This window comes from Caloenas nicobarica, chromosome Z, assembly GCF_036013445.1.
Source record: "Caloenas nicobarica isolate bCalNic1 chromosome Z, bCalNic1.hap1, whole genome shotgun sequence".
NCBI classification, from domain to species: domain Eukaryota; kingdom Metazoa; phylum Chordata; class Aves; order Columbiformes; family Columbidae; genus Caloenas; species Caloenas nicobarica.
The window spans coordinates 109819357-109837250 of record NC_088284.1 but is presented as its reverse complement, the minus strand read 5'-3'; the positions used below and the strand labels follow the sequence as shown (position 1 = coordinate 109837250).

The following is a 17894-nucleotide window of genomic DNA, read 5'->3' as shown; positions in this document are numbered from 1 at the left end:
CATTAACGTTATGCTTTCAAAAGTCTTCATCTGTTCGTGGTGGCAGGGAGAACACCACCTTTTCCATGTTGAAATGGTTGGGCCAGGACAGTTAAGAAATTGCAGAGTAGAAGACAAACTCATAGGTGGGAGAGAAAAAAGGGACATGGACACACACCTTCGAAAGTACCATTTCCTTCTGATGCAAGTTTAGGTGCACACATGGGACGTACCCATCTTAAATCCTGGAAGGAAACTAATCTGTGGAGAAAAAAAAAAGTTGAATTGATCGTGTGCACTAGCCTTTTTCCAGTGTATCAAGACATGCTTTGTAATTAAGTCTTAGCACATTAACAGTTTAAAACACAGTAGACTTTTGTGCATTTGACTGAATTCCAGTCTCTGTTCATCCATAGTTTGATACAGGTCAGGTAAAATACTGAACTAGATTTTACTTTAAAAATGGAGACTCTGTTCAAGCATTGCATATTAGTTACTACCCTGCTTAAATTAAAAAAAATCACAAGACAAAACCATGGAAGAAAGCAGACTCTGAAGTAGTAAAAATTCAAAATGTTAAAGGCAGATGCAAATTCAGGTCCTCCACTTGCAAACTTCAATCACAGTTTAAAAACTACCCAACAAATCCACCATTTCCCCCCAGGTGTGCACCCTCAGGAGCAGCATGTTTTGCATATACTTACTGTGAAGTAGTACCTATTTGGGGTGTTTCATGACCCATCTAAGACCATTAAATGATTTTTAAAATCAATTGGGAAGGATATGAACACTCCTGAAAGAGTCTGGTGCAGTGCACCTAAGCATGCCAGGGACCTTCTCTCAAACCTGAAGATTCAAATTAAACACTTGACAAATGATCACAGTTCAGCCATAAACACAACAACATTTTTGCTTGGCATGCTACAGCAGAAACTTTATTCAGTTAATTTTGAAATTATTTGCAACCAAAATTTATTTTTGTAAACTCACAGAAATAAGCTTTAACATATAGGCTGTATACAACTCAAATACAAGTAATACTTTTAGCAATAACTTACAGATACAAACTAATGATAAACTACAATTTCACAAAGAATTGTAAACATTTTGCACAATTGTCAGTCCTTTCTTTTAGGCAAAGTGCTCTTTTGATGACAAATAAATTAACACACACATAACTAGAGCGGACTACTTCCAGACAATACAAAAAGGTGTTTCATAAGGCTTGTAAACAATGTAATAGTTATTTATGCAGAATTCATAAAAGTGTCTTTCAGGCTAAATATACTTACATACCTGGGCAGCAAAAATGATCTTGAAAATGCTTTAGATGTTAAATAAGAAGTTAACATTAATATCTTTCCAATGATATTTTTAACACACAATGACTGACTTAAGGTTACGTCCTTAATAGCTTATATCCCTGCCAGAAGGAATTAGGTGTGACTGAGCGGCAGCTGTGTCATGGAATGAGGGAGCAAAGGCTGGAGTCCGAGAGCTGTAGGTGAGTGAGCTGCAAAACCAGAAATATTGACCGGTCAGCTTCATCGGACGTAGGAAGAGATGACAAGTAGTAAATCCCACCAGGTAAAAGCAGTTCCCTGGTCCCAAAACCCCGCAGCACGCTCCCTCCTCCCGCAGCCCCGCGCGCCCAGCTCAGGACGCACCTGCGGGCAGAGGGGACTGCTCCAGCACCTCTCCGCACAAATGCGAGCCGAAGTTATTGACTTGCTGGGTCACAAGACACGCAATGACCGAAACAGACTTACGATCACCAGGCTCCCCCCACCCCACACATTACTGCGAGGGAAGCTGCGGTTTTCGGTGAAGCTGCTAGATCGAACGTATCTACAGTCCTCGGGGTAAGAGCTAGGGACTGGGTGGTAAACAGTTTTCATCAAAATTATGTATTTTGTAAAGTGGCATGGATGTTTTTAAAAGCGTTTGATTTCTTATTACTAGTATTCAAAGTCTGGGGGAAGCACAAGAAGTGGTCTTCACACCCAGACCTTCAGTGAAGGGCCACTGCTTGAGGAGGGACACTTCTTGGGACACATAGAGAACACAGACACCATTAAGATATTCTGTTACAACAATACTAGAAATTAAAAATCCATTAAGTTTCTTTAACCCATACTTGGTAACTGTTGTTGCCAGAGTCAATAGCGATTTTACTTGGACATGACATGCAAGGCTGTTGTACCCACCATCCATATAGCTGTGCAGAGCAGTCAGCATGGTCCCGTCCTGGGGAACATAGGCAGAGTAAGCCATTTCTTCTAACATGGGTGGAGACAGCCTGGAGGGCTGAACTGCTGTGACAGGAGCAGTAGATGAATGATTAGGACTAACATGTTTCTTATGGCGTGCTCTGCAATTTTGAAACCACACCTGAAAAGGGGGGAAAATTTACATCGTGTTGATAGATTGCAATCTGTTTCAACATTAGCATAATAAAACCCTCAGAGTTCTAACTTGGGCTGGATTCAGTTAGTTAGTTCACCCTTCCCATAACAGTTCAGATGAAGTGCTAATTCTGAGCCTACGCGGTGCCTCCAGCCCCCGGCGACGCGCAGGGTGGGGGGCTGCGAGCCCCCGGGCTCGGGGCAGACACGGACACCCTCGTGCCTGGACGCTGCCGACAGCCAAGCGCGTTTCTCACAGGATACCCACTGTTCACATTGAGAAGCGTGCAAGCTTCCTTTTTTATTTTTTCTTTTTAATTTAAGGCTTGATCACAGCTGCCAGGTACCTCATTTCTACATAAACACCGTCAATCTTACAGGCTAGAATGAGCTAAGGGAACCACAAAGTTATTTTTATTTATATAAACATTCAGTATATAATTTGTAGTATATAAAAATCCATCTTAATGCACAAAAAGAACATGCACATAATGTTTGCTCAGAGGCATCCTCAAGCAAAGGTTCTAAGTTTGTGATTCTCTCAGTTTTGGATGGCATGAGTATATATTTCAACTCTGTTCTCTAGAACAGATCACTAGATATTCACTTACTCTTAACGTGTCATGCCACAAAGCCATTTTCAAAAAGAGTGCTGGTATTAAAAATAGACTGACTATTAAAGTCAGAATTTTTTTCTTTAGAATAGCCTAGTGCCTATTTCTATACTGTTAGGCTGAGAAGTTTCTTCCTGGAAGATTATTAATCCTCCACACAAAGTGTCAGAGGAATAGAGCAAGTTTTCCCGTTAACATGTTTGTTCCAGACCTGTTTTTGACTAAGGATGTTGTCTGAAGTTGTGATAAAATTGCCAGATTAGATCTTTTTCCATCTCAGAATAACTATATGAAGAGAATTAAGCCTTTCCAATGGATGAGCACCCAACTCTGTTAGTCAAGTAACATGCACAGTTACCTGTATAACACGCCTGCTCAAGCCTGTTCTCTCTGCCAGTTTCTGAAGCGTTTGTGCATCTGGGTTGTTGTCCTGAGCAAACTGTGCTTGCATAACCTGAGAAGGCAACATGGGAGATGGCAGCTTGCGCACAGCCCTGAAGCAGCAGAGACTCCTCTCACATCACGGTCCTACTCCTGGTCTGTTTTCAGGGAATTGTTGTAATCACCAGTCCACAGATAGTCCCAAGCACGTTAAAGAAAAAAAAACACTCCCAAAGCCAAAACACAAGACCCTTATTATGCTTAACTGAGCTGAGACATTTACCAGAAATGAAATAAGTGAATTCTGCTTGGCAGTAGTAAAAAATGGAGGTGCCCTTACAATTTAAACAGTCTGTGTGAGAAAACACCCTGCAGTGCGATTCAAACACGCTTGATGAAGAGAACAGCAGAGCACAGCATGCACTGCAACGAGGGAACGAGCTCGGACCCACAGCTGAACTTGTGGTTATAGGAGCACCTTGTGTTGTACGAGCAGCTCGACCCTCTCCTCAGCTGCACGGGGCTGCTGGCAGCGCTTCGTGCCTCAGCTGCCTCCAGCCAGCCTGCGGAACATGGACGCTCCCCCTTGGCTGACCTGCACCGGATAGTTCTTTTTACAGAAACAATTTACTCATCTTTTTACAGAAAACTGAAGTGAACACTTATTAGGATTTGAGTTGCATTTTTTAGAGGGAATAGATGTCAACTTGGCCTGCATTCTGAAGAGTTTTAGAGCCCGTAGGGGCTCACCTTGTTTAAGGAAGGCTTTATGGGTTTCTGCAGGGTATCTTCAGCAACTTAGTAAACTGTAGTTTCTCATTTCTGGATTTTGACCCTTGATGGTCTGCAAATTTTGCCTGGCTCATCTTTGAAGATTCAGACTCCTTCTCTCCACATTCAGAAACAGTGAGACTACTTACTTTCCTACTGTGTCATACAAAGGCATCAGAAAGCATGGACATCCCTCTGTACAAGTCCTTCACGAGGTGTGTCACCGCATGCTGACACTCAGACAGGCACTTGCCCCTCTGAGGCTTCTCCTGCTGGAAGTTTTATACCAGCACCAGGGTCGGGCACAGAGACAGATGCACTGAGCAAATAACAAGATGCCCCAAGACCTCAAACAGCTGCTGAAGTAGGTTACCATCTATTTACAACAGGGAAGGAGGGGAACATGGAAGTTTCAGTGACAGCAAACGGGAAGAAGCCCTGAATCCTGTTCCTACCCTGACAGCCAGGGCTACGTCCCCTTCAGCTACTGCTGGAAAAAAGTTCCCTTTTGCAGAAGCTTGCGTTTGATGTCCATTGCCCTTGCTCTGTGCCCTTGCCAGATTATTGCTAACATGCTTGGTTTGTGTTAACAACACATTCTGTCTCCAGCCACGGCTGAAATAGCAAACCAAGCTTTGAGCAGCCGCACGCCACGTTACATAGCACTGCTTAAGTGCCTCAATGTGTTACTACATCCCAACTTTAGGTTTTCTCAACTGCTTTCACCACAAACAAAACCAGAACAAGCCAGAAGATCAAAACTCAGACTAAAAGTGGAAAACAAATGATGTAGTGGCCATATGTGACCAGAAATTCAAAGACTGACAGCCGGGGTGCAGAGCTAGGACTAGGCAGAAAGCTGCAGCTTCCTTCTCTTTACAGGCTAAAACCTCTAAGTCTGGTCTCACCATTGCCCTTTCATGAGGAGCTGGCCCTAGTCAGGGTGTTCTTCCCCAGAAAGCTGATTTAATGAAGTGGTGATCCAGAGGGTGCAATAACGCCCGTTTGAGGCAGCCCAGAGCTAACCCCTGCCGAGGTGGCAGCACGACAAGAAGCCTGGAAAGCCGCGCAGATACAGGCAGTCTCCCTCCCTCCAGGACGGGCTTCCATCTGGCACTTCCAGACTCCCTACATCCCTCTTCCCTGAGCCCTGGCCATGGGAAGGAGCAGAACTGAGCCAGTATACGGGAATATTGGAAAAACATACTGCAACGATACATGTTCAAGAACAAATCGGATGGTACAAGAATTGCTGTCAAGTACTTCAAATGCACTTTTCCTGCATTACACTCCAGCCAGCTCTATGAAGAAGTGCAGGTTTTCATCCTCCCCTCCCTAAAATGTAGCATTAAATACTGAAGCTAGATTTTGAAATATGACACCAAGACTATAATGACTTTAGTATACTTTTAACAGATAAAGCTCAAAGACACTTTGAGGAAATCAGCATGTGAAGCATTTTGGAAGGGCTGGGAGAGGAAAAGGAAGGAAAGCAAAGGTGCGTCCCTGTTGATAGTCTCTGTCCCTGCTGTACACAAGTGTAGCCAAAACTATAACATATGATCTAAAAAGCAAGTATTGAGGACAACCGTCTTAGGAGGAGAAAGGGAAAAAAAACCCCACACAACACACAACAACAACAAATGTGCAACTATTCCCCATCTTCTCTATAAACCAAAGCAAAACAAGAAACAGTCATTGCCAGGAGTCAGTCTGTGTTCATGTGAATATTAACAGGAGCCCACAACACTTACCTGTTCTGAGAACACAATTTTTTGCAGCCCTTATTGTGCATTACAAAAAAATTCAAAGTCCCATCCTGTTGATGTCTTGAAATCACATACAGCACCCATCTTTAGAACAACTCTTCACATTACATAATTCTAGAAATATTTTGTCTTTATTATGTGTAGCGATATAAATGCCTGATTAAATAGATTTCACTGAGCAATCAAAATAGAACAACCTTTTTGTTTCCACTCTGCAGAATTACTGTCTGCCCCCAGGGAAATAAAAAGCTTGAAGAGTAACTATTTCATATTAAACTGCTGAAGCTAACAAACAATTCCAGAAACATGCTGTGTCTTGATAGTTTATGAAATAGTATAAAGCACGCAAGCTTTTTCTTTCCCCCCACATGCATCCAATTTCCTATCAGTTCAGCACCCCTGTCCTTCATAAACCTGAACTATGCAAGTTTTTATCACTGCTTCTACCTGGAGTTGATCTGCTGTGAAGCTGGTCCGAGCTCTTTTTGCTGGTTTTGGATGATTAACATCTTGTTCTGTTAGCAATGCTCCTTCCACACTAATCCCATTACCTGAAGCATTAAAAAGAAAACAACGATGTCTGCTAAACATTCAAAACAATGTTATTTGTAAGTCAGACTGTCCTACAACAATAACCAACAGTACTTGACCAGCTGAATTTCAGCTTTAAAAAGGCCATATTCTGTTCCAAGTTAAACTGATCTGGTGCTATTACCCATTATGCCCCAACTGACTCCCTTGCAAGTGAGGGAAGGAATAGATCCCACATATCGAATCAACTAGATATGCTCTTGCTTCCTTTTCCTTAGGATAGAAAACAAGTTATACAAACTTAAAAAAAATTAAAACATCAAATAATTTGCACATTATTTTAATTCAAGAACCAGTGCTTCCAGCCCTAGTAAAGCTAGGTAATTACCTCTTAATAAGAAAGATGAAATAAACCTCAACAATTTAATTAAAACTAAACCACAAACATAGTTCTTAACAAAAGCAGCATGTTACCATTTTCAACTTCTCTTTTCAGGTTGTCCAACATGCAGTCGTAATGCACCCTGCAGAGCACCTTTTCCTCCACCAGCGCGAACTCCTCCCCGGTGGACAGCTGCCTCTTGCAGGAGAAGCAGGCGAAGCACGCCAGGTGGTACACGTTGCCCTTGGCCCTGCGCACCCAGTCGGTGGCGTGGATGTGGCGGCCGCAGCGCGCGCAGCGGGTGCCGTACCGCCTGTGGAGGGGACACGGGGGACACTGGGACGCCACGTTTGGGACACAAGGTGACCACAGAGGGGCCGGGCCGGCACAGCCCAGACCTGGGCGAGGAGGGGACAGAGTACCCGTGTTTGTATTGCAATAAAGTCAGCAAGTTTGTAGCTGATAGCAAGACCACTACTGACCTACAAAAGTTAATATTTCCATAAGGCAAAGAATAAAACTGAAGCATCTTAACTGCTACATGGGTTCACAACTCACCTTTCCTTTTGTAAAGATAAGTAGTCTCTAAAAGTCTGAGAGTGGGAGATGGAAACAGCTGACTCTACGTTCAAAATTCTCCCAATTATTCAAACATATTTCACATTACTCCAGCAGTAGTCTGAATTACTACATGTAGCTATGTCATCCTTCACTGATCATTCAGTCCCCTCCAGCAGCAAAAGGGGAAAACCTGTATCTTCATAGTTATTTCCTTAATTACCACCACATTATGATTTTAAAAGAAATTCAAATATCTACAAGTATTTACATTACTACAGTAGAATATTTCTCTTTGAAGAGGAAACTAGCCACCAAGATATGTTGATTATGTAGATAAGAATTTGTCCTGAAAATCTTTGCAGACTCAAAAGTTCTCTTTCTGAAGTCCCAGAAACCTTTGTTTTTCCAGAAGTTCACAGTGCTCAGCCTGCCTCCTCCCTGTCTTTCAGTGTCAAAACTGACTCGCTGGATGTAATCCACCCGCTACACAGGTGAGAATCTCACAAACCGTTTGGTCTGGGGAAGTACCAGCAATCACAACAAAATTAACAGCAACATTTTTTTGCTACTTTCTGTACCAAAGATTTTGTATCATGAGTACTTTCAATGCCAGTAGGAATACATAATATTCCTCCCTACAGGCTGACACCTTAGTTGTGAATAATCGTTCATGTTCTAAACCAAACTGATCATAGAAAGGTATAACTGTTGAAAGTTTCTTTTAAAGATTACAGGATTTGTTCTGGGTTGTTTTTGTAGTTCCATGTGATACACCTTAAGCCTCATACCAGTACAGTGCTAGACCAAACTGAATACAATATCAACACCACCTTGTATTCTCAATTGACATTATCTAAGGATGATTCTTTGCACGTACAATAGCTTTACCACCTTAACTATGGCAGGTTCCCCGACTTGCCTTTTTTCCCCCTCCCCTGTGCATACAGAAGTAAGTTATTATATAAAGGCAGTAGCTACACATAACATGAGAAGGGCAGAGGAGGAGACTTGGGGTAGTTCCATCAGACAGACTCAGGGTTTTTCAAGTCCCTTTGCAAGAAATGTCAGGGTTTAACTACTGAAAATAAACCTAGCAAGTAAAAAACAAAGAGCCTAAATGTGTATTTTAGTTGCAGCTTAAGTGAAAAGTAACGAGCAAGTGTAACATTTTATCCAATAAAATTATATTCCAGTTACGATATACCTGAAATAATCAAGTTTGCAGAAAATATCTTTATCTTTGATGTAACAGCTCGTATGCCTTCCTAGAGATGTTCTGCAAACGCTGCACGAGAGACAGCGCACGTGCCAGCAGAGGTCATTTACCTGAAAAAAACACAGAAGAAAAATACCCCTCAACGTTTGTGCTACCAATACTGTATTTACAAAGCTACCAATACTAGATTTCATATTTACAAAGCCTTTTTTCCCCATCCATACCCAGAGCTGCCTGGCAGAAAAGGACCTGGGGGTGTTGATTGACAGTGGCTGAACATGAGCCAGCATGTGCCCAGGTGGCCAAAAAGGCCAAGAGCATCCTGGCTTGTACCAGGAATGGTGTGGCCAGCAGGACTAGAGAAGTGATTGTGCCACTGCACTCTGTGCTGGTGAGGCCAACCTTGAATATTGCCTTCAGTTTGGGGCCTCTCATCATAAGGAGGACATTGAAATACTAGAGAGAGTGCAGAGGAGGGCAACAATCCCTGAAGGGGCTTAAAAGCCATTTAGACAAAATTCTTATGGACATGGGTTAGTGCTAGAGTTAGGTTATGGTTGGACTCTATGATCCTGAGGGTCTCTTCCAACCAAAATGGTTCCATACAGGCAAGGCCAAAAATTACACAATGATGATTCATGGAAAATTTATCTTCAAGGCAAAGCATTTTTCCTATAGAACTGCATGTCATATTAAGGGTTAATTAATTTGATGGAGTTCTTCAGAATAAGCTTTCATGGTCTTGTAATTAAAAGCACCAGAAGACGAAGCAAAAGATTCAAGTTCCACACAGATACTTTCTGCCCAGTTCTGTTCTCATAGCATTAGAGTAATAGAGCAGGTTTTGGCCTCATCTGACCTCGGGAAGGCAACTAACTTACATGCTTTTATTTCCCAGTCTGTAAAAAGTCCTGCCTAACAAAGAACAAAATTTGCAAAGTGATTTGAAATTTCAAAATGTGAGTATTGAAGCAGGGGGAAAAAAAAAAAAAAAGTCCATCAAATAGAAACACACCATGAACCACATCTTATTTTGCCAGGTTTCTGTTAAAGCAAAGTTAGTGAACGGAGTGAGAGTTTCAAAATATCAGCAGTTGTTTTAATAGCAAATTCAACAATTCTTTAAGATGTAATATTCATCATGAAACTAGACAGTCATGGAAAGCAGTAGAAATCAGCAGTTTTGAAAACCCACATATAATTTGGGGGCAAATAAATTGAGTGCAATTATTTTCATTTCTTCATTGCTAACTCTGTCACACAGACATTGTGCATCACACATCAGCCAAATAAAATTATTTGAAAACCCAAGGCTGCCAGTGACTGTAAAATTTAAGTAATAGCCCTCTGAATAATCCCATGCCACATAGAAAGAATTCTGGAAACTAAAGAATGAGTAAGTTTAATTTTTTTTTCTGAGTCAATTTCTCATCTCATGCCAAGCAGCCCATAATATTGCCTACGGCGAAACAGCAGATTTGAGATAATCCAGGATGTGCCTTTCTTCAGAACACTGCCAGACAAATCACAGAGCCAGCGCGGTATCGACGCCGCCGCTCACGCTGGAGTTGCCGTTCCAGCCGTTCTTCGGTCACAGCAGCACCGGCTGCGGTTGCCCAGCACGCCCCCAACCCTCACCCTTGCTGGCGGCCGCCTTCCCCGTACACTGACAAGGTTACACACGGCATAATGTGAAACTGTTGATAACAGCTGTCACCAAACTGATCCTCCTGAGTATTTCTTAAGAGGCTGCAGCGCAGGCAGAGCCAGCAGCGGCACTCGGGCCGCACAGAGCGGCCCCCCCGAGCGCTCCCACACCCCCGCACCGCGACCCGCACCGCCAGCGGGAGCGACAGCCCAGCCACGCACAGCTCATCTCCCGACCGCCCTTCGGGGTTCGTGCTCTCCCGCAGAACAGCACAGCAGCAGCTTGGATGTTTGTCCCACTCGATGCCGTCCGTCTACACTCGTTAATTTACAGGGCTGGAGGACACACTGCTGGTGATCGGGAAGACACCAGTTCACCACCACAGATTCCTTTCTCCTGCTTACGCAGGAAGCAGTAACAGCTAATTTAAAATTAAGGCTAAATCATTTAGACGCCTTTTGCCCCAAGCCACATTATCGCAGTTTTTCAGATAAGAGACAGCAACGATCGGTAAATAAGCTACCAAAATGTCGCGGAGTCAAAGGGACTGGAACCAAGTTCACGTTCGCCCTGCTCCCAGTCCCACTGCACTATGTGTACAAGTCCAGCCTGGTGCAAAGGCAGCAGCCGGGATTTACCAGAACAAAAGGTACGTGGGAGCTCCCACGCCTGCACCCACCCTATTTTGAATGAACCCCAGCTCAGCATACACGTGTTCCTTTGACCTCCTCACCCAACTGAGATTTAAGCAAGAGATCTAACAATAACACGGACGTGTCTGCAGTGGCATTACCGACTTTCGCTTTCAGGATACACAATGGCTTTAATAAAGAATGCATCTAATGGAATCAAGTGATTTCTAGCATGATTGTCTAATCTCGCTTTTGAAAGAAGGGCAAGATTCTGATCCAGGACAGCTTTAATAGCAATAATAGAAAAGGAAAATAGCCCCCCTTCCCAACCATATTAACCCTTTATGTTTAAAGTCACATGGTTTCATTCGTTTCTAAATAATCTTACCCAGCTCTAAATGCTAAGGCTAGCAAAACTGCTCCGCAACCAGACAGCTCGCTTCCTCCAGGGACATTGCTACAGAACATTTTACAGGACTTTCTCCAGGTTTCTCAAGAGGCAGTTTTTGCTTTGAGATTCACATCACAGTAAAAAATTATTTTAGCTAATAACAAATGAATCATACCACCGCCACTCAACCAAGAGCATAAAGCACAACAAGGAAGTCATCTATGTTCTGAACCATTGCTTTTCTTTCCCACTCTCTCCTACAGCGCGTCAAGAAAATACAATCCCAGCGCAGAAAAACGTTACCCGAAACATAAGCAACAATTCAGTTTTTCTCTAAGGCCCGAATCGCACAGATGTGCATACAATTAACTTCTCGCTACTACATATTCCTATTTCGGCAGCAGCCTCACTTCCAAACCGACGGGCCCACCGGTTCGGGTGGGAAGGGGCTGAGCCGCGACGGTGCCACCAGATGCCGACAGCGGCGCGGGAAAGCGGCGGGAGAGGGGCGCGGGGGCCGGTTCCTCCGAGCCCGCCAAGCCCAGCGCCTCCGCCGGCCGCAGCCGCCCCGGCGGGCTCTCCCCGGGCAGCCCGGGCCCCGCGGCCTCGGCGCAGCGGGAGCCGGTCCCACCGCACGGCGGGCCCCGCGGGGAAGACACCCCGGGCTGGGCGCTCTTACCTTCAGCAGGTACTTGTCCACGATCTCCAGGCCGCAGCTGCTGCACACGCACTTGTTGGGGGCGCAGCCAGAGCCCGAGGCCATGGACCGCGGCGAGGAGGAGGGCGACAGGGCGGCGGAGGAAGGGCAGGAGTCCTCGTCGGCCGCCGCGGGGCTCGCCTGCTGAGGAGCGCACGGAGACCGCGGTCAGCGCCCGGCCCGCCGGCGTCCCCCGGGGAGCTCCGCGCCGCCCGGCCGCAGCTCTACCGGCACCTGCGCGGCCCCGCCAGGGAGGGTCGCGGCGGGAGCCGCCGTTTCTCCGCGGGGCCAGGCGGAAGGGCCGCACCCGGGGTCGCCGACCCGGAGCGGGGCGCGGCCGCCGCTCCGCACCGGGCACCGGCACCGCGCTCGCCCCGCGCCGCCACCCGCTCCCGGTGCGCTCGCCCGCCGCCCCGCGCACCTTCTCCGAGGGGCCGCCGAGCGCGGGCAGGTCCTTGTCCTCCAGCCTGCAGACGAACATCGGGTCGCTCTTCCAATACATGGCCCTGCCCTACCGCATACCAGCGCGAGCGGCGAGGCGGCTCCGGGGACCCCGCGCCAGGTCTCTGCTCTCAGCGCCTGCAAGAAAAAAGTTTTGTTTTCAAGTGGGTGGACCTGCCTCGCTAGCCTCACCTCCTGCACAAAACCCGCCTTCTGAGCATGGTGGGAGCGACATCTCCGCCAGCGAGCCCGCGCCGGGTTTTGTGCGGGGGGGGTAGGGGGAACCCAACAACAACAAAACAGCAACGAAAAAACCCCAGAAGATCCCCCCCGTTTGTGTTCATCGTTTGCCCCAGCTTGCCCCCCACCGTCCCAGTCTAAAGAACGATCTGAGTTACATCTCTGTAGTAGCAAAGAAGAGAAAAGCGACGGAAAGGGAGAATACGTGTGAACGGAAAAGGTTTCTCCACGCTGCTGAAACCCAAAGCCCAAGCGTACTCCTGTAGCTTAGACTCACAAATCCTAAACCTGTTCTTGCTGCTTCTATTCTTGCTTGTGCCTCCAAGATCCCGTGATAAAACCTTTCTCATTAAGCTAAAAAAAGGAACACCTGAGCTGCCCAAGGGCCGTGGCATTACTCTGGTACTGAAATCAAGTCTGAAAGCCCACGGATGTTGCTAATTAACATCAGTGCCTTCGGTCGCGCCGTGAACGGAGGGTGCTAGGAGCTGGCTGTCCACAGCTCCCGGAAAACGAAAACGTTTCTTTCAGCGGAGGGGTCCGTAGGTTACTAGCACGTTTTTTCCATTATTACAGACCTTGCCTGCAGAGTTCCCTCAGACCGAATACTGCTGATGTTCTCGGGACATTTCAGGAGAATAAAACAACAGCTTGTCCATCGCAGGTGAGGTAAATAATCGGGGTGTCTGCTTCTCTGCACGTATTTAACAAGCCAGGTGTTTTTAATTAAACTTGTCGTTATGTTTCCATTTCCCCCCCTTTGTTTCAGCTCCGCCTGACAATAGATGCAAGACATATTGCAGAGCCTCAGTAAAGCAAACTGAGAGAATTGCCCGTACGCTTAGAAATATGTTAAGCTCAATAAAAGGGAATTCTGCTTTTGAGAAGCTGTATGAGAGGAGAGGCCCCATGTTCTTCTTCTGAAAATTACTATCAGTGTTTCAAGTCCCAGGACCCGATACTGCAGGACCGTAACTGAACGAGTGGCAGTGCCGAGTCCCGGCAAATCCGGGACGTCCCTAGTCAGTCACTCGATTGTCCAGCGCTAAAGCCTATCAAAACCAGGACAGAACCTCGCTTGAATTTAACCCTAATGTCCCTAAGAGCCACTGCCACAGCAAGGCAAGTAGCGCTTTGGATTTTTTTCTGGCCGCGACAAGGCTCAGGGCAGCGCGACCGACAGCGGGCACGGCGCGGTGGGCCGGAGCTCCAAGCGGTCCCGCGGCGGCGGGTGAACGCAGGACCCGCCCGCCCTTGGACACCCGGCCCGCCTCCCCCGCGCTGGCCCGGAGGCGGCTTTCGGGCATCTCCCGGGCGGGCCCGGGACCGCCCGCGCCGGCTCGGCCCCTGTCCCTCCACGTCCCGCAGCCGATGCCGCCCCGCAGGGCGGGGACCCGCAGCCCCGGGCCCGTCTGCGCGGTTCCTGCGTGGCCACCCGCCTTGGGAGGCGACGGGTCCCCGCTCCGCACAGCGCGGTGCCGCGCCCTGGGGTAACCGCTTCTCGGCGCGGAGCTCCCGCTCCCGGCCCGGGCCGCGCAGAGGGGTTTCCCTCGGGCCTCCGCTCCCGGCCCGCGGGGGGCGTCACGGGCCGACACGGGCCCGGTCAGCGCGCGTGTCCGCGGCCCCGCGAGCTCCGGCGGGGAGGGGCGCTCGGCCCGGAGCCGCGTCCAGCACCGACCCCACCGGGACTCTGCGCGGACCTCCCCGCCCGTGACCGTCTCAGGTACGGTATTGGAGCGGCCACCTGCCCTAGGCGGCACCACAGAAAACGGGCACCTGATGGCGGGCTCCGAAGAGATGTGCCGTGGGGGGACCGGGACCAGACCCGCCGTCAGGAGAGCCTCAGGTGCGACGAGACCGTTGCACAGTCGGCAGCGGCGTCGAGTTTGTTGCTCGTCCGTCCTTTTTTTTTTTTTGCGCTGTCAAAGAATTATTTTAGGGTGTTCTTGCGGGCTTCACGGAGGGCTGCGTATCAGATTTCGATAAAATAACTCCCTTTCTGTATGCATACACCTTTTCCCTCTGAAAAATATAGCCGTAGGAGCCAAAGTCAATCCGCGCGTTGATCCCCACGGCGATTGTGAACGCGCAGCAGTAATTCATAAAGCGGGTATTGGAGTTAAAATAGTGTACGGGAGATTTCTCCGTCTGTCTTACTCTTTCCAGAGCCCGGCTCCGCCAGGCGGGCGGGCGTGCAGCCGTGGATGACGGGCGGGCAGGGACAGGCGGCCCCGGCCGCCTTCCCCTCCCGCGGTCCCCTCCGCTCCCCGCCTGGGCTCGGTCCGCGCACCGGGGCTGTGCCCCCGCGGCCGTGCGCTCCCTGCGGCACAGACCCCGCGGCTCTGCGGCGGCGGGGCGGGGGGAACGCTGCGGGCACGCCGTTCCCTGGCGGGGTACGGGCCTTGGCCGGTCTCGTCCGGGTCTCTCTGAGGGCTGCGCGGAGCCGTGGGCCGGGTCGGCGGCGCTGGGGGCGCGGGAGGGGCAGGAGGACAAGGCGCCCCGAAGACCGGCGCGGAGACGGTCAGGTAGCAGAGCCTGCTTATTGCTATGGCCGGGGGTGCTTCGCAAAGGTTTGCGATTTTGCCGAGAGAGCCGTTATTTCCGAGAACAGGTCAGAAACGCTATAGTGTGTACGGGGGTCGACGTGGAAAGTTCACAGACTTGGTTATCCAGGCTCCACCCGTGCTTCGCGCTTTTATCACCTATCTCTCCAAAGTCCAGTCTAAATTTCATCATTTCAATTACACGCCCTCGATACTTCTGCGAGTATTCCCAGTATCGTTTTTGAGATGATGAAAACACACAGACACGCAGATTTTAGGGAATTTCCGATTTCAGCGCACCCTCGTCTCCTCGCCGCTGTCTCCACGCACACCGGAGGGATGCGCGGCTCGGATGCTGCTTTAATCCCGCCGCGGGCTCTGCGGGGGACCCCTGGGCGGGGGTCGTCGGCGGGCTCAGCAGGGAGGGAAGGGGAACCTGCCGGGGGGCAGGCAGTCCGCCCCGACCTGGTCCTGGCGAGGCTGAGAGCAGAGCAGGGGACTCCCGCGGGACCCTCCGACGGGCGGACTGCTCCTGGATTTCATTCCTCTCTCTCACAAGTAATGCAAGGATGTGCGTGGGTGGGAAGGCTAATCGGTTGTACATAGGAGCGATCTCTTAAATATTTGACGGTAAGGCACAGCACGAAGGAAGTACCGAGCGCGGAGAAATAGGGTTGTTTTAACGAAAGGGTGTTGCATATAGAATTCTTGATCAAAGAGTGCACCGTGGTGCAAGTGCGTGCTGCTGGATGTGTCTCTCTGCAGGTTGCTCTAGCGAAACTGGTTCTCCCGTTAAAACACGGTCTCCTGAGAAATCAAAAACCGGCATTGTGATCAGTTTACGAAAAACGGCACTGAGACCAGGGCCGCGGCAAGCCGGGGCGCCCATGCCCGCCCAGTCCCGTCGGGCGCCGCCGCGGTCGCTGCCCGGGCGAGACATCCGTGCGCCCAGCACCGGCGCCTCCTCCGCGCCCTGCCCGGCCGTGCCCGGGGGGGCGGCGACGGGCGACCCCTCCCCGCGCCGACCGCCCCTCCGCTGGCGCCGCGTTCGGTGCGGGCCCGGCGGCTGGCGGGCAAGGCGGGACCAGCATTTCTGTCGCGGTTTTCCGCACGGCGGTCGGGGGGCGGCGGGGACGCGCGGACCTGGCGGCGGAGCTGCCCCCGCACCGCCCCGGCAGCCTCGCCGCTCTCCTGGGTCCGCAGCCCCGCGGCCGGATCCGCCGGGTCCCGCCTCCCGTCCCGCTCTGGGGCTCGGGGGGCAGCGCGGGTGGGTCCCGCTTCATAGAGTGGTGCCCTCGTCCCGCAGTCTCACCTCCCCGCTCGCTTACGGGCCTGCGGGTCTCCCTGTGCTCCCGGGGGCGGTACGGGCGAGGCCGGGAGGACCCGCGGGCATTCCGGCTCTCCGCAGTTTGCTCCTTGTACAACCGCGGGGCCGTGCGGTCACCTCCTTTGCCAGCAGCTGTCTGGCAGGAGACAGCGGAGAGGGGAGAGCCCGGCAGCCACTGCCAGACAAAGCTGACCTCCATGCGAGCTCCCCTCTCTCGTCTCAGCCATCTTCATACACGTACTTTGGTCTTCGCACACCTGCCAGTATCCAGAGGTTTTCCATCTGCAGACCGCAGCGTCCTGGGCTGTGGGGGCCTCTGTGGAAGACAGGCAAGGAAATCAAGCCAGCACTCTGGCTTGCTCCTTGTGCGTTTGCATGCCCACTGGCTCCAGACACTGGTCAAAGCTGTCTAGCCCTGAATTCTTGGTTCTGGGCTGTTTTAACGAGAAGTAAACGAACCCAGTCTCTTACCAATGACTTGTTTTCCAAATCAGTGCAATGCACTTTCATTGGGCCAGGCTGTCTGTCTCTGGTTTGTGGGTCCAGGATCTTCCAAAGCTGCACACATGTGGCTGTTGTTCCTGGCTGTTCCAGTGTGGAGCTTTGTGTTGCTTAATTGTGAATGACCAGATGAGTCAAAGGAAAATGTTTTTATTTCCTAATTGGATTCTTGAGCCAGTGGTTCCCCTACCAACATCCAGAAGCTGATGCGATTCGCCTTTTTTGTTTGTTTGTTTTTACTACAAGAAAAAACTGGGGACTGGAGGTGGGGGAAGGCGAGGGCAAGAAGGGAATTCGTGGGATGCAGTCCTGCATCTTTTTAGAGCACTGGCCCTTGTACTGCAGGAGGAAGCGCAGGGAGTGATTTCGGCACCCCGGTGTGTAACTGCAATAATTTTGCTTCATTTGTTCAGATCTACTTATTTCACCTCCGGTCCTTGCACTATGAACAGACTATCTGGATGAAACCTGTGCGTATTCGGTTAAAGTGTTTGTACCTATGCGTTCCTGAAATCGCGGCGAACACTTTATCTAGAAGTTGACTTTTTAAGCGTCTGTGCTAATTGTGTCGCGCTGTCATTCGGTTAGGGAAAGTGCTGAGGATAGAGGAAATTAAAGCAGCGATCAAATTATGTAAAAGAGCATTTTGCCCTTAACGTACTGGAGGGCAAAACCGAAATGGAAACCATCGTGGGTTGTTTATAAATACATGGCCACAAAACTCGCTGCCTGTTTTCAGTTGTAAAAATGCCCTGTTTTCTGTGGGCATGGTAACTCCATGCTGGACGGCCTGAAAGGTTCCCCTGAGCTATCATATCTGCACGCTTAATTCCTTTCACTTCTGTTTACGCGATGAATAAACACT

At 49.4% G+C, this 17894-nt stretch overlaps 1 protein-coding gene across 2 annotated transcripts; it reads right to left on the bottom strand.

The window, feature by feature from the left end:
- Positions 1–1415: 1415 nt before the first annotated feature.
- LHX8 (LIM homeobox 8) lies at positions 1416–12479 on the bottom strand. Of its 2 annotated transcripts, none has more exons than XM_065657156.1 (8): positions 12399–12479; positions 11960–12121; positions 8598–8719; positions 6925–7145; positions 6367–6470; positions 3357–3452; positions 2187–2370; positions 1416–1492 (listed from the first exon to the last, which is right to left on the bottom strand). In XM_065657156.1, the coding sequence occupies exons 1-8, from the start codon at positions 12477–12479 to the stop codon at positions 1416–1418; spliced, it is 1047 nt and encodes a 348-aa protein (XP_065513228.1). The 2 variants fall into 2 exon arrangements, with proteins under 2 accessions (XP_065513228.1, XP_065513229.1); XM_065657157.1 differs by having other exon boundaries at positions 11960–12118.
- Between the last annotated feature and the right edge of the window lie 5415 nt (positions 12480–17894).